The 24,811-nt window shown below is 40.6% G+C and overlaps 1 protein-coding gene across 1 annotated transcript in view; it reads left to right on the top strand.

Annotated features, from left to right (window-relative positions):
* Positions 1 to 24,811, top strand: part of b3gat2 (beta-1,3-glucuronyltransferase 2 (glucuronosyltransferase S)) — a 77,453-nt gene that overhangs the window by 26,969 nt on the left and 25,673 nt on the right. Inside the window, exon 2 of the mRNA XM_049600398.1 lies at positions 10,701 to 10,845. Within this exon, the coding sequence (XP_049456355.1) occupies positions 10,701 to 10,845 (145 nt within the window). The remainder of the gene's footprint in view (positions 1 to 10,700; positions 10,846 to 24,811) is intronic.

Genomic DNA, 24,811 nt, shown 5'->3' with positions numbered 1-24,811 from the left:
TAACATCAAGCAAATTTTTAAAAATGCTGTCGCTAATGTTGGTATTATGGCTATTTACAAACTATGGGTTTGTGCAGGACGTCCCATGCTGTGCCAGTGACGATTCTCCCTGACCAATCAATGGTCTGCAGTGTTTTAACGCCACATTCTATATCAGCTCATCTCGCTCGGAGATTATTGCCAGATAGTCAAATATAGACACTTTGTCATACCCCTCGGGGTCTGACAGTGATGCACAGGGCACCCTTTAGTGTCTCTATGTGATGCACAGTTGAAACACATGGTAACACATGGTTAATGTTGTGAAATGGTTGCGGTTAGGTTTAAGTAACAAAACTTGTTTTACAAAAAGAGATCATTTTTTGGGTTAAAATAATTACATTTGTTATGTAACAATAACATAAGGTGATGTAAAGACAATACTTGAGTGATGTAAGTGCACAACTACTGCATATAAATTATATAACGTGTAACATTAAAACAGTGATGACTTCTGGTTTCACGAGGAGGGGCTACATAACTTGTTTTGTTTGACCCATCCATCTCCCCTCCCTTGCACAGATTTTCTTGCTCTTCATACATCAGTTGTCTCAGTGTCAAGGAGTGCAGTGGTTGGGTTTACTTTGGAGTTAGTTGAAGGCCCGGTGTGTCTCACAAAGACGCCAAAGGGTGCCTTTGGAGTTGATATCACATACAAAGGGGTGTGATAGAGCATTGGTATTTGACAACCTGGGAATGAGAATCGATTGGCTTAGAAACCTCCACTGAGGTGCTACCAAAAGAAGAACCAGGTATTATCCACAACTTTTAACAATGAAAACCCAAAATAGAACAGTTCCAAGTGAGTCAAGTTGAGTATTGCCATGCTGAATGTGGAAATGAGGCCTTTAACTCCCCTTAAACTTCAGACTGTTTTTAATGATGTGCTGATCTCTGCCTGTTACTGCTTAAAGCCTACTCTTCTGTTTACTATTCTCCTTGTGCCTGCTCTTCGACACAATATTTGATTTATTTCATTTTACCTGCCAGCAAAGCATTGCTGTATAACAGCATGTACTGTATGCTCAGCCAACCTAAATAAAGGTAAATAAAGGTAAACTAGAAGTTTGTGTTGCAAACTTTTCCTGTGCCAGCAGTAATCTGCAGATGGTGGCATGAAAACCAGCATGTGCTAAAGCAGTTGCCACCGAGCAGAATAATGTACCATCTGTTGGAACACTGTCACCCCACAGCTTTGTTTGGCTCCCAGCAAACATTTTGACATTGAGTTGTTGTTGATAAGACGGCTGCACAGACCTTGAAAATGAAAATCGAGGCAACATCTGTAGTCGGCTGCTTCTTGCATCGGGACCTTTTCTGATATCAAACCTGTCTACAAAGCTGGTTTAATATCACTTTTTTATCATCCTCTAATATCAGGCTGTTAAAAGGTTGTGCTTGATTAAACTGATGCTGAACTTGGACAACCCCCTTATCATTACTGTCTGTCAGATGCTTCCTCTGTACGCTGGGGCAAAAATTCACTTGTCATCTTAATGTGATTTTTATCCTCAGACGCTCCAACAGGACGATGTGGAAGGTGTGATTTTCACTCTAATGACACAGCCACCCCAGATAGACAGACTCACATTAAACACAGATAACTACGCAGCCTGGCCACAGTCCAGTTCTAATGGATAAATGAAAGCTATAAAGACAACAAGAGGGTAAGCAGTAAAATGTGCTGGCGATGTAGCCGTCACTGCCAGCCCACTGTTTTCATCTCACTCATTTAATGCAGTCTGCAGACGCTCTACAGGCAGTTGTCTGAGACAGATGGACATTTTAACTGAGCTATACAATGGATTATTGACATCTTACTCCTTCAGTCAGACATCAACATGAACCCTTCCTGCATCTGGTTGGTCAAATTAACAACTCGCTGAATCACATTTTCAGATTAGAGAAACAGCAGCGAAAGTGAAAATGATTTGTTCTAAACCACCAAAACACATTTTTAATCAAACAGATACAAAAGAAAATCTAGATTAAAGTTGCACTTTTTCTTTATTAAAAATAAAACTATGGGTCAAATGTCAATGTATGATGTGAAAGGAGTTGCTTGTAGTGATGAACCCCACAGATAATTATCACCGTCTGCAGTTCCCCTCAGCTCTCCAGAGCTTTTTAGCATTATTTAACTCATTCTGGATTTTCTTCTTGCATCTTGACTGTTTTGGTTCAGTCTCATAGCTCTCATCAATTTTGTTTCCAGCAGCAGCTGTTTTCAGCAAGTAAACTCTGATAATCCCACTGTACACTACCTGCTCAGCATCAAATGACAGACAGACAAAGTTGGTGACTAGTGGGGAACATAGTGGAACATTCCCTTTGCAATACTCCTGTAACACCAGGTGCCTGCATGGAGGTAGCTGAGCCAGTGGCTAGCTGCTAGCAATGCTAACTTCATAAACAGCTCTAAACAGTGCTGACAGAGCCAACAGTGTTAACCAGGGGTGCAATGTTGGAAACATTACCTTTGAAATGTAAAAGGTTAGAGGTTACTAGTTATTAGGGTTAGGGCAACAAATCGATATAGCACGGTATCATGATGTTATCATGTGGCAATATCATATTGTCACACAGTGCCAGGTATTGATTTTTTTTATTATGTAAGTCATTAATATTACAAATACCAATTAATTTAACATAATATATAGATATAATCAATTGCTTTTTTAGTCCACTGCATACATTTTGCTGCTGCAAAAAACATGGCTGAAGTAAGATGAACAGACTAAAAACTTGATCTTATTACATAAAACAGAGTTTCACTTTGACGACATGATTTACAGTCTGAAACAAATAATAAATTGCAATTTTTCACAATATATTGTATTGCAATAATCAGCATATTGGCACATATTTGTAATTGCAATAATATTGTATCGTGACTTAAGTATTGTGATAATATCGTATTATGGATCTTCTGGTGATTCCCACCCCTACTAGTTGCCCTGTTAAAATTAAATGAGTACTGTAAATATTTATATTACACCATCAAAGTAATGCAACTTATTACACACAAGTGTAGTGCAACTTTTCAACAACAGACCAACAAATATGACATAATTTAAGAGAAAACAATTACATTTGAATTTGTGTGCGTGTGTCTGTGTGTGTGTGTATGTTTGCAAAGCTTTTGTTTTTTGTTGGGCAGGGTTAGATCCTAGAGCCAGGCATCAAAAGAGATGGTGTCTCTTCTCTCTCTTGTCCTGTGTTTTTTGAGTTGGCTCTCAAGATCATCCACACACGACCTCATGGTGCTCTCTGCCTTTGGACCAGCCACAAGGTTCCTGTTGTTGTTTAAAGGAGCTATATGTAAGAAATCTAAAGCAAATAGTCGTAAAATCCTCCTAATATGTCACAGAGAATAAGGAATAATGTTAATATAACATAGTGATCTCACCGACAACAATAGTACAGCCCGAATATTCGCATTTTAAAAAAAAATTTTACGGTCTGCAAATCATGTTTATGTTTTGAATTTGTGTTTTGGCCTGTTGCGCCACCCACCGCCGTCTACCAGTCACGCAGTCAGTAGAGTCTCAGCATCAGTTATAGTTATGACTGAGCTAAAATGGCTGACGGTGTGACTAAACCCAAACGACCTCGTTATGATTCCCAAAAAACGCCAAGACAAAACTTGAGGCAAAGCGAGGGTCTATATAGGAGATGCTTTTGAACGGAGGAGATGGTTGAAAGTGGAGAAGAATTTGAAATTGGATGTCGAAGTGGCTACTCTTCTCCTCGACAGGTAAGCTTTAGCCAAAGTTGGCTAACTAGCATCATAGCTAGACAGGGATGGACATTTCAAATACTTTCAACTGTTAATCATTTTCCATCATACATTGTAGCCCATGTGCAGGTGAGTCATCGACCGCAGCACGGCAAGCAGCATTAGCAGTATCCCGATACATAGCATTAGCAGCTGGCTCCTCCGGCAGGAACACAGATATCCTGGCAGCAGCAGAGAAGCCGGACTTGCTTGAACAGTCCGCTGGAAAACCGAAGGAGGAAAATCGATAGGAGGTCTGACATGTCTCTAGAGTCTTCTTAGCCTCCTCCTTCTGTTTTCAGAGAGGTTTTCTCATCTGACTCAGTGTCAGATTCATGAATTTTAGCCCTCTCATATGCCAGATCATTCTCCAGCAATTCTGCTCTTGAACAAGCTTCACATTCTGCTGTGTCCATGTCAAGCAGTCGCACTGTCTGGGGATATGCAGTCATCTCCTTAGTGTTTCGGCCGCTGCACTTAGTGTGCAGGTCCTTAATGATGGACGTCTACTGCTCAAGATTTTTTTGAGCTTGGGCCCTCTCGATTTCCAGTTGGTTTTCCATCTCCAACTCCACTTTGGCTCTGGCCTCTGCATGGACCTGCATGTGACAACGGAGTTCCAGCTTCTTTGCCTCCAGTTCTTTATCAAGGGCCTCTTTCCTCACCCTTCATCTGCTCGAATTTGGCATGCAGATTGTTTTTAGCAGTGGTTAGCTCCTTGTGTTCTCTCTGAACTTGAGCCATCTGGGTCTCCAGCTGTCTTTTAGCACTAAATCCAACTGCTATGCATCCAATTGTTTATGAAGGGCCTCCTTCACTCCCCTCACCTGCTCCAAGTCAGCACCCAGGTCCTTATTGATAGAAGTCTGCATCTCAAGATCTTTTTGAGTTTCCCTGAGCATTGTGCAGATCTCCCCCAGCTAGAGTTTCAGAAATTTTGTTTTGCTGAACGGAGAGTGGCCTTGTTTGGTCTGAGCCAAATCCAGCTGGGCTTTTTCATGTTCCGCTTGACCTTCTCCCACTGCTCTTGGAGCTTGACCAGAAAATCATTCAGCAATTCCTCTTGGACATCAAGGAGGACTCTCCCCTCAGTTGCAGGTGAGCCTGGCCTCACTGTCATTCAATTCACACTGACACTTTTCTTCAATTGAACCTAGATAAAAATCAATTTAAGGGTCCTTGTCTCTAGAATTGAATTCCATGACTTTTGGCTTCGTGTTTTGCTGGACAAGCTCTCATTACGTTTAAAGATACTGACCAATGAACTTCAGATAGGGGCATGGCTCAGTACATAACTCCACAACCTTTGGGCCATTCATTACAATACTTGCAAGCAATGTCTGAAGAGATACCAGAAACATATCCTGACAGTTTCAAATGAATTGACTACTAGAGGGCAGGTCACATGCAAAAAATGGGCATGGGATAATACAACTCAGACTATAAATCAGTAATTGATTTACCAATCATTACAAAGTGCAGGGTATGATAAAGAATAATGACGAACCAAATGTGTTAAATTATTTTGAAATGGGTCAATGGGGGGCAGCACCAGTTACAAACAAGTGCAATTAAAAAATGTGGCCATAATCAAAGAGGGTTTGTTCAGGCATCACCAAACTTGGTGGACTTCTTTATCTACGCCATTAAAGCATGTCCCCAAAATGTCTCTGCAGTCGACTAATAGGAAGTGACAGTGTTTCCAAAGAAGAGTGTGGCCCGTTTACAGATTTGGACGTAAAGGAATGAGCATCTGTCTGAAACCTGTCCTAAACTGTCAAAGGTCTTGATCCAACCCAGCTTTCAATTTTAAAGTTCCCTGCTGGCTTGAAGCCTGGAAATGCTGCTTGTGATTACATTATAATCAGGGAGGGCGGTATGCTTTCGCAATACCACCATTCCAATATCAGAGGTAACTATCGAATAAACGCAGTGCAAAGCAGCAGTAATGAGCTAGCCAGTGGGATACACACATGCACTAACATGCACATGCAGTGAGACCAGCTTACCACAGCAAGGATTACAACACATACAGGGGCAGTATGACTTCATTCTCTGCTCAGGACTTCATTACTCCACTATATCTTTACATAGCAAATAGTGGTTTGCTGTTATTGTAATGCTCTGAATGTCATATACAGGCCCTTTAAATACACACAATAAACATATGAATATCTGTCAAACATAATCCAAACATAATCATTGTCTCATGAGATGTGAGAGGTAATGAACTCTCTGATTGGTCCAACACAATTTCGGATTGAGCTTGGTTGATTCACTGTGGATGGTTGCCTTCAAAATATCTAACAGAATATTTATACTGAACAAAGTTCAGTTCAAAGATGATGACAGGTTTATATTAACCAAACGGACATGGCAGGTTTCTTTATCAAGCACAAATTAAAATTGTTTGGCTGTCATGTGTTAGGATTACATTAAACTGTCATATATGATTATTTGGCTGTAACTGTGGTCATCAGATACTCTCATGACAGTGTCATTCATCATTTTCCTCATCCCAGCTTTGACTCTGTCATAGAGTAAAAGCATAAAAGTACAAAAGATAAAGGTGACTAACTGTTTTACCTTTTGACCTACTGTAAAGTTTGATTAGAAAGTTATATACTGTTGGTGTTGACTAAAACATCCAGTTAAGGCCCTCTGCTCTTTATGAGGTTTCCTTATGGAGATGTTTATGACTAAACAAGCAATCCTGTATTTACTCTCTGCAGAGAAAAATGTGTTTTTTACTTGGGTGATACTTCAGAAAACTGCAAGTTGCTAGTAAAAACTCTGATAATGTGCTTTGAAAGTACTTGTTGAAAATTACTTGGATGCGACTTGTGAAAACCTCTGTGAACACTGAAAAGCTAAAGACAACAAAGACAGACATTACTTTGTGTGTTTATGCGGGAAAAGATGTATTTTCGCCATTTTGTGGTGCAGATTTTGTTTCTAAAGGCAGGCTAATAAGAAAAAAAAATGAAAATGTTGGTCTTCAAAGTGTTATAAAATTGGGCTCCCTGTAAGTCCAGCCAGTGCTTCTGAATATATTTGCAAATATGGACCTTGTTTCCATTCTATCAAACTGTGCTGAGCTTTGAGGCACTGCATTCAAACCAGGGGGATCATTAGCAGTCAAACTAGGACTTAACCACTGAGCCAAAATAACGATCGTACTCCAGGAATGATCTGGGAAAGACTGACACACAGAGTCAGCCTCTCTTTCTTCCTCTTCCTCTTCTTTTCATGTGTTTTTTTTTTCACAAAGCAGAGGAGTCAGTGTCTTTGAAAAATGACCTGGGAGAGAAAGGCAGACAGCAGCAAAAGAGAAACGAGGGGGAAGGGTTTAAGCGTCACACAGGCAAACTCAAGGGGCCGAAGTATTAACGGGGAATGGGCTTCAAAGCTGCTGGCCTCGCTCGGGGGCCCTGGGAGGAAAGAAGGTGCTTGGGTAAGGGGCAAAAGAGGTGCAGAGAAGAGAAATGAAAGGGAAGGAAGGGGTGAAGGAAAGGAAGAGATGTTATCATCCCTGACAGGTTGATATAAATAAATATCCATCTCCTGTTCTTTATCCCATCGCTTTAACACAACAGGGATTCAGCCTGTTTCCAATTCATGAAAGATTTATCATGTGCTGGTTTAACTCCTAGTACCTGCTTCCAGTCTTTATGCTCAGATAACCGCATCCTAACTCCAGCTCCATAATAAACACATGAACATGAGAGTGCATCAATCTTCTCATCCAACTCTATGAAAGAAAGCAAATAAGCTTTTTCCCAAAATGTTTAACTACTCCTTTCAAGGTTAAATAATATTGCCACACCACTTGTTATTCTCACACATACTGTAGGTCAGATCCTGTAATGATTTAGAATAATATATGTACAGTACATGTATTTATATTATAAGTATGTTTCTTTGATTTTAGTCTTTGGATGAAAGTACCAGTATGTCCATATGTTGCATGATATTTACATCATGGAAGTATGTGACAAACATAATAATGAACAAACTGATATGCACTCAGACTTAAACAGAGGAATAACCAAGAATATGTCACATCATGACATGTACAGAATAAATCAGACTGACATTGCTGTCGATTAATGCTGCAGAGTGAAAACAGTCCTTTGACAACAACACAGAGATGAAGAGAGCATTATACATTTTTTCTATAACCCATTTTATGAGAAGTAAAAAAAAAACATTTCAATACTTAGCACAATGTAGAATCTAACAAGGGTACATAATAGCCAATGATTTTTGTATAGATGACCCGAATGCTTCGAAACTTCAATCGTTGCTTTGTCAATCAACATCCAAATCAGTGTTTGAATGTTGCGTTTTTTTGTTTTGTTTTTTCATCAGTAAGCTGGTGGAGGAAACTGAAAGGACGTGGCAAGTGTCTGACAGGGACGAGGCCAATGTCCTTAGATCAGTCATTGAACAACGCTTCAAGCAGTAAATTAGCTGTCAGCTCAAGGAGGTAAAAGAGGGAAGTTGCGGCGTCATATCATGTCATGTGATTTACCTGATTTACCTAAAGCCTCAATAGCTGGCGCACTATTGTAGAACATGAGGATGATTAATTTGTTTCACTGAGACGTCAGCAGTCGGTCATGAGTTGGAATCTATTTTATATGAAAAATAAAGATATGGATGAGAATTACAATTCTGCAATTATTAAATGGTCTTTAATAAAAGACCATAAACATATGCTTTTACGTATAAAAACATTCTATTGTATATCCCTCCAGTGTACCCGAAAAGGTCTGTCAAGCCAAGTGCACGAAAGGAGGCTAAACAGAGTGTACTCAAAAAACACTTTCCCTTTATTTCTAGTGATGTCTGCTGTAACCCTCCAGCATCACAGCAGCGGTTACATTGTGCATGTGTCATACCCCATAGCTCCCATGGGGTCAAAGACCATGTCCCGGCTTTTATTGAATAACCTTGTGTCTGATGAGTAAAAGGAACAAGTGAGGCTAATTGTTATCTACAGCTGGCAACTGTAGTGAAGGGCTCGCTTTGCATCTAGTGATATGGTCCGACCCACTGCATTGTAAGTTATTAATAGCTTCCCTCTTTCTATCACTCTCACGTCACCTATCACCTCACCCAGGTGCCGTTGCATTCTGTCGAACTTGGAATATTTGTATTACAGCCCTAAAAATTTGGTGCACCTCTGCAGCAACATCCATATTTGAAGTATTGTCTACTGCCATGGCTACACATGAGTCTGGACAGACACAGATGTAATTTAACTGTTTGGCTGAGACACACAACCACAAGGTGGTAATTTCAGTATATATTCTATTATAGTCTATTATTTACTGCTTCATATCTTTGGTCATTGTCTTGTACATTTGTTTAGTAGTCATCATATCTACCAGAGACCAGTAGGCCTACAATTGCATTAAGCGATGATTTTGAGCTGCGTCTTCATATGAAACTGTGTTTTACATTTCCTTGCCTTGCAGCTCCGTCTACAGTTTGCTTCTGTCATTGAGCTCTGGCAAGGCTCAATATGCACTTTGCTCGAGGCAGACATCCTTTAATTAGGCTGTCAATGGCAGACTGACAGTTCTCCCCATCAGTAATACATCAACATGAACCTGCCTTCACCTGATTGGATAGATACCCCACTCACTGAGCTGTCACTGGTATCTGCTTGCACTTATCCAGATAGAAAAACATTCAATTTCTCCTAAATTATTTACCAATAAATACATTGTAGTTAAGATAAACTCTTTGGGGTGTTTTTATTCTGCATTCAGCTATTCTGTGCACAACCAGGTCTCCTCCTCCATTATTGCTTGGAAGTTTGCAGCAGAACTGTAAATCCTCTCCATAGATTGGGCTATATATACACTTGGTTTCCTGTGGTTTTAAAAGCTAGGACTCAGTGTGATGCCTGGGCACAGTAATGCAGTGCTGCTCACTGATTTGGTTTTGTTCTGTTGTTTTGTCGTGAGCGACTGGCTGGAGGCTGTTTGGGTGAGTGATGAGGAGCGGCGTCTGAATGAATGGGCTTGAGGGTGGCAGGGGTTGGAAAATAGAATCTCACATGTGCACCCACACACAAAGACAAGATACAGATGTCTCATACTCCAACACAAAAACTCAGCCGTCCTCGCACAGTCCACTCTCTGCACCCCCATCTCTGTCTTTTATCTCGCTCTCTCTCACTCTCATTTCTCGTCGCACTGCTTCCGGCTGTGTGCAAATTCATTCACTGTGAAAATGGAAGGCAGCTCCGCACAGCACAGTTTCATTTAGTCCTCTATTCAGTTAGCCACAGAGTCCCTCTGCATGCTGCCCTCACCCATATTTCATAAGAAATTAAAGATCTCTAATCAGTCATGCAAACAGACACATGAGTAATTCATTTCAGAACCAACGTCACCAGACTTTCTGGGGTTTTCCACTTTATTGCACCCGCAAAGTGTGCATCGCCTGTAGGCTCAGACATCGTGTCCGGTTTGGTTTTGCAGAACTCGTATTGTGACTGACAAGAAAACTGAATGTAGATCAGTAAAAAGTCTGACCTCTGACGATGTCACAGCTGTTGTTACTACAGCAGAACACACTTTAAAGCAGCCCCACAGAGGAGACTGTTCGAGCACATTGGCCTCCTGCTGGCTCTAAATAACACAACTGTCAAATGATACTGGTCAGGTTTTAGGAGGCACAGGACAGTTCTGTGTTTAACTTAGTTGTCTCAATTGGGTCTACTAGACCCAAATTAATAGAGTTAATCAAATAGCCACCTTTATGCTTGAAATGTATGAAATTATGTGCGTACATAGTCATCTTGTGTGTATGATTGTAAGAGTGTGTCATAAGTGAACTAAAACCTTTCCTTATTCCCTCTTTGCAGATGCGCAGTACTCGAGGTGTTTCTGTTTGGCCTGTGGGATTTGTAGGCGGTAGAGCATATGAGCGCCCCCTGGTGTCTGGGGGGAAAGTTGTGGGCTGGTACACCGGCTGGAGACCGGACCGACCCTTCGCCACCGACATGGCAGGTGAGGAACAACTCCATGATGCTGTGTTAATAAAACCTATTGCAGATTCATTTTTTTGTAAGTGTTATCAGCTGGAATGACCAGAATGTATTTAATGAGGAATTTAGATCTATTAGTGAGACAAAGTCTGGAGATGTCCTCAAAATGCTACAGCTTTTGGCACATTTGTTAATGATCATCAGACTGATAAATCACACTAAAAGGTCTCCAGTTACCCTCTGACCTTTCTTAAAACCAGATACTAAATTCAAATTCATCACACTGTCTGTGTGAGCAGCATGTGGCGGCAACCTTGCTGAACTGCTGTGACTTTCACACATGTAGTGCTCTCATAGAAAGTTGTGCTGCTGCAGAGCTGTCTGGTGCTTTGAGTACTGTATTTACACAATTTAAAGCCGATAGTCTGCTTATCTATGGAGCTGTGCATGCCACTGCATTGTCAGCAACATGGTCCTGCAAATAGTTCACAATAATAAACCTTGTGTTAACAGAAGAAGGGATTCTGTCCACAGAAATGTTGTCAGAGGGCTTTTATTTTGAAACAGAAACAGGAAATGTTTTTCTATATGTCAGTGACAGATAAATACATTGAAACTGTAGTGAAAGGTTGTGCAATGCCAATATGATCACCAAAAGACCATTTTACTGTCCATTTTTGCTGAAACCGCACGCTTCACATGGAAAAAATAGGCAGGCCTTCTATTCCCCAGATATTCTGCAGCTGACCACTGCTGCTCATGTGGGCAGTATGTCTGCTCTAAGATGTTAACATAGGCACCAAAATAAAAAACAAGGTTCTTCAACGCAAACACGTTGCTCACACAGGCAGTGTGACCCGGGGATGAATATTTTATCATTTCTGCACCACTTTGTGAACAAACGGAGGCATCTGTTGCCCCTATGTTATTTGTTCCATGGCCAGAAACAGTGGATTTGGATCAAGCATGGTCATACCAGCAGATGGCGGGACAAAGAAGGTGGGATTATTGTCGATGAGGAATGAAAGGAAAACTTTCAAATGTCCAGAGCATCACTCATTTGTTTGAGTGCTCTGTTCTTACAGTAAAAGGGAATCAGAGGTGATGAAATATCCATAATCAAAAAAATCTGTATACATGTAGACAGGGCCTCAGTAGATTGCCAGCAGATTTGAAGAACACCTTACAGTCAATGTCTTATTTGAATAAAATCTTTGCATCCTAATGACCCATACGTACAGGCCTATGTACCAAACAAAATATGTTGGACCCATTACTGGCAAAATTACAAAGGAATATCATAGTATTGATTTGTTTCATTCAACATTTGGTACACAGACTTCACAGCCTCTCTGGTCCACCAGTAAGGCTTCAGGAATTTGACTTGTTTTCTTGAAGAAGTACTTCAACTATTTTACACATGCAAATCAGTACCGCTCAGCCTGCGGAAACAGTTGTCTAATGTTTTTTTGTGGCTCTGAAGAAGCTTTGTCAAATCTGAGAAAATGGGATTGGGCTTTGAGACTACAGATTTATAACAGAGAGTATGTGTAACAAACTGAAGATGAGGCAGAAAGGGACTAATGAAAGATGCTGAAATTCTGACTTTGTGGAATGAAAAGTCTAGCAACAGCATGAACTCATTTAATGTAATCATAACCTGAAATAAGGCATAATAAAGTTTCTATCAACTGCCTGTGATAGCGAAGCTAAATAGCAGCAGTGGGACCAAGTCATTTTTCCGTAAGTCACAGGTAAGTCTCAACTCTTGGCATCCAAGACATGACAGGCAAGTCTCAAGTCCTAAACTTTGAGTCCTAAACAAGTCACAATGTGCTCTTCACCAAATTCAATACCAATTTAACAACATAGTATTAATATATTAAATCTACAAAAATCAAAAAAGGTTTTTTAAAATGTCTATGTGTATTAGTTAAAACATGTCTGTTAGAAGTTTTTGCATCTTGGTCTGAAATTTTCGACCTGCACATTTTGCGTACTGCTGTTCATTTTTGTTGACCACTGCAGTTTTTGCTCATGAACAAAATTATCCTCAGGAAATGAAGGGAAATGGGCTGATTCATGGCACGCTTATTTAATCCTTGGATTTGAGGGAAGGTATCAAATATTTTCAAGTCAAAGTGTTCAAATCAAAGTGAAGTCACAAGTCATTGGTGTTAAATGTCAAGACGAGTTGCAAGTCTGTTTTGATTTTGTCAAGTTGAGTCTAAAGTCATCACATCTGTCAAGTCTGACTGTAGTCCAAGTCATGTGACTCGCGTCCACAACTCTGTTAAATAGATAACTGGTACTGAAGTACAATGCAATATATGACCGAGATCATGTTGCTCTTTGTTTTTCTTTTCTGATATTTATCAAAGACAACAGGATTGAAAATGAATGTTGACTGAGTTGATCAGTGGTTTATGTTACATCTCGGAGGTTAAAAGGTGGTGGAAACAGTTAAGATGTGCGGATAGCTTGTGGCACTTACTGTGGTTCTGTAAGTTTACTGTAGTAAACTTACTGGAGTGTTTAGGAAATAGTGGTGAAAATGGAATTTCAGTTCCTTTTTTTTATCTCAACCCTTTGTGGTAGCATCAAAAGAGTTTATTGACCAGCGCACTGATTGAAGATCAATTAAAGTCAACTGGACTGTTTTGGCACGCTGGCTTTCATCAGAGAACAGACAGAACAGAAAACAATATTCTGTGCTTTTTCTTCCTTTGAGTTTACGTGAAGAGATCAGACAGCTTTTCTACTGAGCTTCTGTTTTTTTCATGGATTAATTTACCATAAAATGAGATGTGATCTATCCAATTTAATATTCTGACTGTTGCTGCTCCACACAGGAGCTCCTGTGCTACTTTGCTTGATTGTTTATTCCTGAGATAAATCACAAAGCAGGACTGCGGAGTCATGTTGAATAAAACTGTCCTGAAAAGCGACAGAGTAGATGGAAGCTGAGCTGAAGGAACCCAGTCAGTCGGAGGCATCAGAAAACTCAGCATCATGGTTCCATTTATGTGTTTTGAATACAGCCGGTTGTCTCAGAAAGACTCCCCAGGCTCCAATACAAACTCAGACCAGACCAGTCCTGCACTCTTCAAGTGTGTAGTACATATATTGTAGGTGTAAACACTGTGCCATCTCTTAAATTATTTATAAAAAAAATCATTTTATAGATTTATTTTGTGCTAACAGTCTTCTCTAAGGGTTTCATTTGTTATTACTTCAGCTATCTAACATAACTGTAGCGTTTCCTCTAGTAGGCCAATGTCTCAATGTTGAAACTTATAGGCTGCTGTATTTTAAAGAATTTCTAAATTCAAATTTTCCTGCAGACCAATTTAAATATAAAGAAAATCACTTCGAAAAAATATATGATACTTTCCAATAATACGCTTCTATTTACTTCATTTCAGGTGAATATTACTCTGCACATGATCTTGAACATGCATTAAAAGCCTTAGGGCCCTATTTAGATGATCTAAAACGCGAAGCACCAGGCGTGCGGCGCATGGGCATGTCCCAGTCACTTGCTAGTTAGACAGCGTGTTTTCAGACTGTGCGCCATGGTGGAGAGTCTAAAAGGGTTGGACTTACTCTGTGAATTAGTCATGGGTGTGTTTTGGGCGTATCATTCAATAAGCCAGTCAGAGTGTCACCTCTCATTCCCTTTAAAAGAGGCACGATTGGAGCACATGGCGGAGAGCTAGTTAGATGGCAGACCTACCAACTGGAAAGAGTGAGCGTTTTACAGCTGAGGAGATGGATCTCCTCGTTCGGGAGGTGAAGCCCCGTCAGAACCCGATCTACGGGGAAAGCAGACAGGCACCCAAGTTCCCCAAGGTAAAGCAGGCGTGGGATCACTAATACAAGAAATATCTTACTAAATATCTGTGGAATATTATTCAAACCTGTTTTCATCATATAACAGAGCACAGCTGTCAGGACTGCTGCGGAGCTCCCCAAGGTGCTGATCCTGCAGCTAGGACCTGTTCAACGTTTTCTCCCCCACCCACGTTTGTTAATTGTTTTCACATGTTTCCTAGAGCTGTGTTCTGCCTCTTATTTGCATGTGTGTCCTCTCTACACTCAGATAACAATATAATAATATAATATAATGTAGCCTAGTATAACATGTTAAAATAAATGCAATGTGTGGGCTTTGGTTTTCAGTCAAAAAAATGATTGATTGGCCAGATAATTTCACAATTTCATTTGACATTATTACAAATTATCCATCCATCCATTCATCTTCTAACCGCTTCATCCTCTTGAGGGTCGCGGGGGGGCTGGAGCCTATCCCAGCTCACACTGGGCGAGAGGCAGGGTACACCCTGGACAGGTTGCCAGACTATCGCAGGGCTGACACATAGAGACAAACAACCATTCACACTCACATTCACACCTACGGACAATTTAGAGTTATCAATTTATTATAAATTATGATGATCATTATTACTGCGATTAGATCATTATGACTAATGACTGACCATTAAGACCTGTTTCTGATAAATATTTTAATGTGCACAATAATAACCTTTCATATTGTAATCATATGTTTATTTGTTATCTTTTGCATATGTGTGGCTGCTCCGTGTGTCTGAGCAGAGTGCATGCGCGTTGTGCACCCGCCTAGAGACGCATATTACTAATTTGTTTAACAGCGAAATACTGCGCCGTTGACTTTAGACCAGGTTTAAGTTGGTCACTGGCACATTTGCTTTTTACGTCATCTAACTAGCAACGCGCCAAGACTGCGCCTGACCACTCCTCATTTTTAGACCAACACACCCAGAGAAGCGCAAGTTCATTTGCTAGTTAGATAACGGGGGCGCAGGGCGTGAATATGACAGCTGCGTCTGCATCTAAATAGCAATGACACTTGCGACATGGATTATGCGCCCCCGCCGTCCACTTTAGACCATCTAAATAGGGCCCTGCATGTTTCAGCTATGTTTGTCCTCTCTGTCAAGGTGAAATATTCTGATAAAGACACAGAGACAAGTGCAACTGACCAAGCTATTATGTTTGTATATGGACATCACCATACAAAAAAATCTAACTTCTACTGTTCATCTCCCATCTTACACCAACAATGAATGCCAGTAATCTTGACAAAGTAGATTAAGTTGACTGAGCTTAACCAAATGTAAAGTGAGTAAGCTCAGCATTTGGGTTAGACCAGGCATGTCAAACATATGGCCCGTGGGCCAGAACCAGCTTGGCAAGTGATCCAATCTAGTCCACTGGATGACTTTGAAAACCTAATGTCCCATCACTTGTGAAGGCTAAGAGGTGCCTTGTATAATGCTGCTTCAGGGGCTAAGGCATGGGATGACTTACTCTGCTTCCTCAACATTCAAAATAAACTTACGATAACAGTAAAACACCTTGTATTTATGTTTACTTCCTTGTGCAACAAAAGCATGTGGTTAGGTTTTGAAAAGAACATGATGGTTTGGTTCAACATTCACAAGTGACGTGAACAGCAGGCTCCTGGGTAAAAGTCCAGGGTTTGTTGGACCCATCCACCCTGCCCCCAATATAGGGACTATCCAGCTCTTTAAATTACATTCTTACTGGTGGTGTTACAAACTGCTGCCAGCAACTTTGATTCGTAATGCTGCAAAAGCTGCCTTTGTGCATCAGTATCTTGTGCAGAGGTCCACTGACATAGCGCTGGTATCTGACGACTTTGGTTGGTGCCCCTGCATCAAAATTTGCTGCTGTCCGGTGCATATTATACCACCCCAAAAGGTGCCTTTGTGCATCGGTATCTGACGCCCACGTCATTGACAAAGCAACAATATTTGACGAGTTCAGAATGAGAACAGGCTGGCCTCTGCATAAGCCTCCACTTCAGTTTGGTGTGGAGATGTCAGCATTACTACACAGGATCTGAAATGTATGGAAAATGCACATGTACCTATTGACAGTGACTAGTAACTAAAGATTGAATGTGGAAACACTGAGACAGATTGTTGAAATTGCATTTATTTTTCTTAAGACATCTCAGGTTGTTCATCATCTGCTTTTTAAATGAATGGATGTTTCACGGGAAGGGAAACATCTGGAGGTGTTGTTATTTATACGTTATTATGCAATGGTTTAATTGGTCCGAACAACCCGAGATCAAGTTGAGCTGCATGTGGCCCATGAACTGAAATGAGTTTGGCATCCCTGGTTCAAAGGTTCCATTGCTTTCTCTCCAAGAGTTATATGAGCTGATCAGTAATATTCTCATGTCTGTGTATTCAGTATGAAGCCAGTAGGTGATCAGCTTAGCATAGCAGAAAGGTGCAATGACAGCTTGTGGTTTCAGCGGGAGTCACATGCTGGAACTATTTCTTGGCAAAGCACAGCTAAGCACAGTGACTTCCTGGAGTCACAGTGAGGTGCAGAGACACCACACAGAGGTGCTGGGCTGATGAATGTTTTTCATCACAAAATAATTACACCACATAACACCACAAACTGTTGTTTATACATTCATGTTTGAGGGCAGATTAAACAAACAAGACAACATATTATGAAATGAGATTCAGGGGTGTTGGCAGTTTTTAACCCGGCTGGAGAGAGCCAGGCTAGCTGCTACCCACCGTTTACAGTTTTTAAGCTGAGCTACGCTAACACCCAGCTGCTACTGGAGCTGCAGCCGAATTAACACACAAAGATGAGAGCGTTCTTGTCTCACTCTTAGAAAGAAAGCAAATAAGTATATTTCAGTCACCAGTGTAAATGTTGGCATTGCAGGCCTACATTTCTGCAAACCACAAATATTTTACATTTGTATGTTTTTTAGTGATTTTTGATGTGATTTTTTTGTGTCCCTGTTAGAAATAAGAAAAACAAAAACACATTCCTTTTTATTTTTGTAACACTTAATTGACACTTAAAGGAACATACCAAAATTAAATCATGGATCAGTCATTATTTTCTTACACACACACTCACACACACACACACACACACACACACACACACACACACACATATATACGCATATTAAATGGCCTTTTATGTGTGTTTTTTGCTGTATTTCCTTTGTCCCTGAGCCAGACAGTTAACCCAGCTTAATTTTGAATGAAATACTGATCTAACATTAACTTCAAATTCAAATAACACATAGACTGAAATGTTAATGAAATATATCATATGTTGTAATTAATTAAATGTCAACACTTAAATGGACAATAGCAAGCTGACACCATGAGATTTTTTTTTTTTTTTTTAAATTTGAGAAAATGTTATTACTACAACAATTATTTCCATCACTGTGTTTATTGTGATTAACAGGACATATGGTAATGGAAATGAAAATGCCAGTTTATATTACTAAAAAATGTCTAAACATCTCTAAATATGTGTAAGATATTCTAAAAGATTCCAGACCAAAATGGACCATAGTTGAAGAATCACCCTATTATGCAGTGAATATGCTGAAACTTTACATTTCATTTCCATTTAATAACGCTATGGTTAATGTGTAGTTAGCTTAAGGCACAAAAAAAACACTTGGTTCATTCATTCATTCATCTTCTAACCGCTTCATCCTCTTGAGGGTCGCGGGGGGGCTGGAGCCTATCCCAGCTACATCGGGCGAGAGGCAGGGTACACCCTGGACAGGTCGCCAGACTATCGCAGGGCTGACACATAGAGACAGACAACCATTCACACTCACATTCACACCTACGGACAATTTAGAGTTATCAATTAACCTAGTCCCCAATCTGCATGTCTTTGGACTGTGGGAGGAAGCCGGAGTGCCCGGAGGGAACCCACGCTGACACGGGGAGAACATACAAACTCCACACAGAAGGGCTCCCATGCCCGGGATCGAACCAGCAACCCTCTTGCTGTGAGGCGAGAGTGCTAACCACCACACCACCGTGCCGCCCAAAACACTTGGTTATGGTTGGTAAAAGATCATGTTTTGACTTTAATAACCTGCTTATGATGGCATTATCCTGGCTAAAACAAAGCGATGTCTTGGTAAAAACAACACCTTTTCAAGGCACTATTCCCAATGAAAACACAGTGAAGTGTGGTGGCAAAACTCAGGTCACTTACAACACCCACGTTTGGTGGATAGAAAAACTGCTGGATGATGCAGCAATGTCTCACTAAAAAACAACTGCTTTTGTTGTTTGTTGGTCTCCAAAAGTGTTCTGCAGCTGGGCAGGCGTCTCGCCTCGGTGCCACCATCCTCTCCACCTCTTGATGACAAAGACAGCTCACATATTACATCACTTTAGAAACACTGATATGATGCGTATCTGTGGTTTGGAGAAACATACAATGCCATTATTTTCTTCTGACAGCTGAGCTTGCCTTTGCTTTCCCTTCCTTTAAGCACAGAGGTGACAGATCAGACAATGCTAATATGATGGCAAAGACAAATGGTCTGTTTTTGTCATGTAGGTTGTTGACCATCATTTTGACGATGAAAACACTAATTTTCTTAACCCAACTTCCTCAAAACTCAAATGGAGTACCAGTTCTCTCATTATAGTGATTAAAAAAAACAAAACAAAAGTAGAGGCAGTGTTTGATTTGTCCATTCTGGGCTGCTGTAGAAACAACAAAGACTCTTTGGAAGAGGACGTGCTCCATGTAAGGGATAATGTAGAGCGAGCCGGTCACTATAGAGAAATAAACCCCTTCAGGGTGATGCAGGACCCCTCCGCTTCGCGTCGGGGTCCTGCATCACCCTGTCGATGCCCCTGTCGATGCCCCTTCAGGGTGATGCAGGACCCCTCCGCTTCGCGTCGGGGTCCTGCATCACCCTGTCGGGGTTTATTTCTCTATAGTGACCGGCTCGCTCTACATTATCCCGCTTATTACACGGCTACTCACTAAAGAAATCAAAAGTTTGACATCAAATGCTTATCTAAATATGATTTTATTGATTTACAAAAGTTTTCATTGCATCCGCTTGAAAAAATAGTCCGTTCCTTTCTACGGTTGAAACAGTAACGGAAAGCAACGGTAACTCTGAAGCGAAGATTAGCTTATTTGTAATTCACATTAAACTGAACGTTTCCATTGATTGTGACGTGGGACAAGGTGAATGGGGCGTCCTTGGGAATATTGATGCTGACGTCTCTGTCCTCATTCATGTCCATATTTCCTCCCTGCTGTGGCCCTGCAGCTGACATACCTAGAAACATCGCCCGAATCGATCAGAAGCGTCCTTAACAACGGTCTGCTATTCATAGCAACGGTCTGCTATTCAGAAATAACAGACCGTAGAATGTTGTAATTGACCAATCAGGATCGAGCATTTGACAATGCCGTGTAATAAATGTAGATATAAACAGCTCATTCTAAGGTAATGACAACACAGTGATTCTTATATTCAGGTGATTATAAAAAAGGAAAACATAGTTATGAATAGTACATTCCATATCCCCCTACACACTGGAGCTTTAAGAACAGAGTGAATCTGAAATCCAGCTGGAGTAATATGAATTCTTCCGGTTAGGTAAGTGATGGAATTTTTATAGGGAAACACTGAGTCTAAATTTGTCCTTTAGTTATTACCATTGTAATGGAGAGTAAAGACCAAGCAAACACATCCAGGAATCTATTTACATCTTCGGATCGCCGGTGTAAAAATCCAATCAGAGCAGCGCTCAGCACCAGCATTCCCTCTGACCCCAGAGAAAATAATTCATCACACTGACCAAATAATAACACCACTCATTATCCCACTTCACCCACACACATACTGTATTTAGACTCTCTGCAGGAGACACTTTATGTTAGTAAATAACATTCAGTGTAGAAGTGTTGTAGATACTGTAGATACAAATGATAATTGCATGCTCATCATTCCAAACACATGTGGACACAGCCGGGGGCGCCGCCGCAGAGCACACGTGGGCTCACACTCTCACACACATGTACAGGTCTGCCCTCGGGATTAGTGTTAATTAAACCATGCTAGCAAGCGCGAGCCTCTCTTTTTCCTCTCCTCCACCTTTCCTGCTCCACACCGGCCAAGATCCCATCCCTCCATCTTCCTCCCAACCCCATTCCACCTAATCTCACTCTCGCACACACACACACACACACACACACACACACACACACACTATAATTATCAGCCTTACTTTTACACTGCACTATATAATTACACTGTCAATTTGCAACGCTAAGATTTACTGCCGTGACTGTGTTACTGTGCATTTTTTTGCCTTAAATTCTGCAAGAACAACAATGGCTACACCGAGCAAACGGCCCAAACTTTATTCACTCTTAAATTATTATTCATAGGATTTACAATGGGGTGTCTGCAGAGCACTGAATGAGTGCCAGTGCGTGTCCTAATAGTATTGTGTTATACAACGCTGTATTGTTAGCAGATCACTAAAGCCTCCCATCTCCTGCTCTGTCTCATTTAGCCAGACACAATGGAGCCTGGACAATGATGGTGTGGAGTACTATTCACCTCAGCATGTGCGTGCCTCTGATTACAGACATACACACACACAATTACTACATCATGCATCTAACTGAAAGACACGCAAGTGCACACCTGCCAGCACTTGAATTTAAGTGGACAAGCGTACATGTTCTAGGACACGCATAAATATATATACACACATGCAGGAGCACATTAGTCTTTGCGTCTTTGCAAAGCAAGGCGAGTGAGTCTGTGTGTACGCACAGGCACACCATCACAAAGACTGTTGCACCTTTTGCTGAAGTGGTACTTGTGCCTTGGGAGTGCTCCCTAAGATAGGGACATGAAAGTGTTTAACCCCCAGTAACCCCAGTGTTTATACCCTGCTCTTGAGATGGTGAGATGAGAGGAGATAGAGACAGTGTGCAGGAGCAGTTACAGACCGCTCCTCCTCCACAGAAGTACTGTAGTTAGAGTTAAACAATTGAACAGAGTAAAAAAGCATATTAACGACGTGTGTAGCAAAATATAAATATGGTGTATAAATGTTCCTTATAGCTTAGATGTGTGTAATCGTGAGGTAATAAAACAACAATCCTCTGTTTTCAGCTCATCCTATGACCATTTAAATGCAAAATTTGGCTACTTATAAAAATAACTTTTATCTTTTTACTTCATCCACAGTAGTACAAGAGACAGATGGTGCTTCTCAAAGTCAAGGATGCTTCCTCGGTAGGACAGGTCCTTCCAAATTTGGTCCTACAGAGGCTAGGCAAGACTACTTGAGACATTGGAACAGGTTAGCGAGTGCCAAGGTGTGTGTCATTGAAGAGGCCCGGCCTTCAATTCCAGCAAATCATGTGCAAATGGAAGGGTACTCCATGCCCGCTGAGGATTCACACTTGCAATCTTAAAAATTCTCTACAGGAAGGTTGCCTGATGGTTCCCTGACACTGGAACAGTGAAAATAGTTTTTGAAAAAAATCATGTTTCTCCTCCTCCTACTGCTTCTATTGGCATTTGCTATAATCTACGGAAAATAACCAGTTAGTCTTAAAAAGTCTCTAAGGCAGCTGTCAAATATGTTCTCAGAAACATATTGTAGTGAACTCTTTAGCTGTAAAATGAAAATGTTTGCTTCAGCCAGTGGGCAGTGCTCAGTACTTAGGTTGACTTTTTCCATTATGCTGGCCAAGTCACAAACTTTCTCATTTTACAGCTAAGCAACACACTCAGATATTTTTCTGAAAACATATTTAACAGCTGCGTAAGAGACTCCCTGGCGCTGATTGGTTGTTTTCCGTGGGCCGTGGTAGATTCCAACCCAGTCTCACTCTGAAGTCATCGAATACTATTGCTTGGGCAGCGACTTATGGCATCAGACATCAACGAAATTGTCGTCCTGTCACATCCATGTGATAGTCGGCCAGTCGCAGTTATGGACAACAATGTAAGTTAAGGGGGCGAAAGTCCGAGTAGGGTCGGGAGGGGGAACAACCACTGACTTTCACACATGAGCCAGGTGTTGGCTTTCTGTATGATTTTAAAGCCAAACTCTTTTCTCTGAATCTAACTATGTGTGTGTTGGCAAAATATAACCATGTGCATTTATTGTTGAAGGAAAAAAAACATCAATTTGCAGTGTTGCACCAACATAGTGCATTTATTTTGAAAGAGACTTAATGCAAACTGTATCTTTTCTGTGAAAATGGTAGTGCATTTTGAAAAGACACAATGCAGTAACAGGCTGAAGTTGACACGGCTTTCAACAACCAATACGCCCAGGGTACACTGCACATCATATGCCAACACGATAAGTCTGTTACCAAACGCTGATATGTGATGAGGTTGGAAGAGAATGTGTTGTAGATTGTACTAAATGCCATTTGAAGCACAATGAGTGGTAGGAGGAACAAAATTTTGGTTAATATTTGATCAGCACTGCCTAGCAGCAGCAGCAGCAGCAGCAGTGATTGAAACAGTTACTGTGTGCTGGTAGAGACAGTTTCAGCAGATATGACAAAAAGTTACTTTTTAAAAAGTTGCCAACTACAGCCTCAATGCATCTGAGATAAGTGCATGCATATGAGCATCTTTACAGTGCAGATTGGAGGTTATTACTGTGTGAAGTGCCAGGAAGGGAAAATCTGTCTCATACAGCCATTTCAGCATGTGCTGGAGCAGGAGCGGGGTGTACAGTTAGATAGGTTGTTGTCAGGGCCATCGTTTGTTAAAAGGCTGCTCTGCTCTCTGATTAGTGGATGGAGCTTTCCTCCTCCATGTCTGATGCAGCCACTTGTTGAAACATATTTTTAGTTTGCATATTTTTCACCTACTTTGTTCACACTTATTCTAAAAAAGTATTTTGTCACACAGCATGAAAAGAAACTGGGGGTAAAAAAATGTATTCAGTTATATTAGCATAATAATGGCATTTTAAGATCAGACCTTCAGTATTTAGTTACGGCAGTTGTGTGGGAGTATTAATGAGGTTCGGAGAAGGCATCAGTACACTAGTCCTCAGCAGATGGGACATAGAGGCACACACAGATGCACACTTAAAATCCCGGATTACACAAGTATTTTCTGGGATCAAAGGAGCAGGCTATGGTGAGAACTCCTGGGAAACATCATGATTCCAGCTATTAAAACTGTAGTCCTTAACTTTTATAAAAAATAACCTTTTGTCATGTTTGATAAAACTATATAGCCTACTATATTATATACTGACAATAGTACATAAAGCAGATAATCTATGAAAAAAATCTTGCTTTCTCTTCTCCTCCTAGTGCTTCTAAAAGCATTTAGAAAAATCCACTGTGGCTTAAGTTACACAACCATAAAATTTCTTGTTTTACAGCTAAACAGTACACTGATATATGTTTCTGAAAACATCTAAGGCAAGAAATAGGCAATGCAGTAACAGAATCTTTGCTTGTATTGTTTGTAATGGTTTTTGTAATGAAATAGACTCAGTAACCATAGTGTAAAAAAAAATCTATAGAATTATATACAATGGAAAATATTCAGAAACCTTAAAGTTTAAAATTCATGCCATTTGAAATTGAAAAACGTAAAATTTAACTCATTTCATAAGATTGTTTGTCTGAGCGTTTCCCATAGACAACATTGTACCTATGGGAACCACCCATAGGAATGAATGTGTTAAAGAGTGTAAGCATATTTCATCAACTTTCATAACCCTCTTCACATTAAGATACTGAGTTACATTTCAGTGTTTGTGTACTTGTTTTACATTGAGTGCCTGTTTTCAGTGTCCTGCTGTGTGTCTTTCCTGACATACTGTATGTCGCCACCATTTGCTGTGTTACTGCTGGGCTGCTGGCAGCTTGTCTCCCAAACTTCTAAAATCTGACTCATCTTTACTAACATCAATGCTAATTTTACCCTCTTCCTCTCTGAAGAGTCATAGAATAATATTGTATTCACTCTGTAAAAGGAAGAAAAATGTGTATAAAACACAAGCATATAGCCTGCTCTGCAGAGAGGACTCACACAGAGCACTGTTAAACAGTGTCATAGCCTGAACTTTGTTGAAACTAACATTGTT

The sequence above is a fragment of the Epinephelus fuscoguttatus genome, linkage group LG16 (genome assembly GCF_011397635.1).
Source record: "Epinephelus fuscoguttatus linkage group LG16, E.fuscoguttatus.final_Chr_v1".
NCBI lineage: Eukaryota > Metazoa > Chordata > Actinopteri > Perciformes > Serranidae > Epinephelus > Epinephelus fuscoguttatus.
The sequence above is the reverse complement of the archived record's forward strand: the minus strand, read 5'-3'. Positions and strand labels throughout refer to the sequence as shown.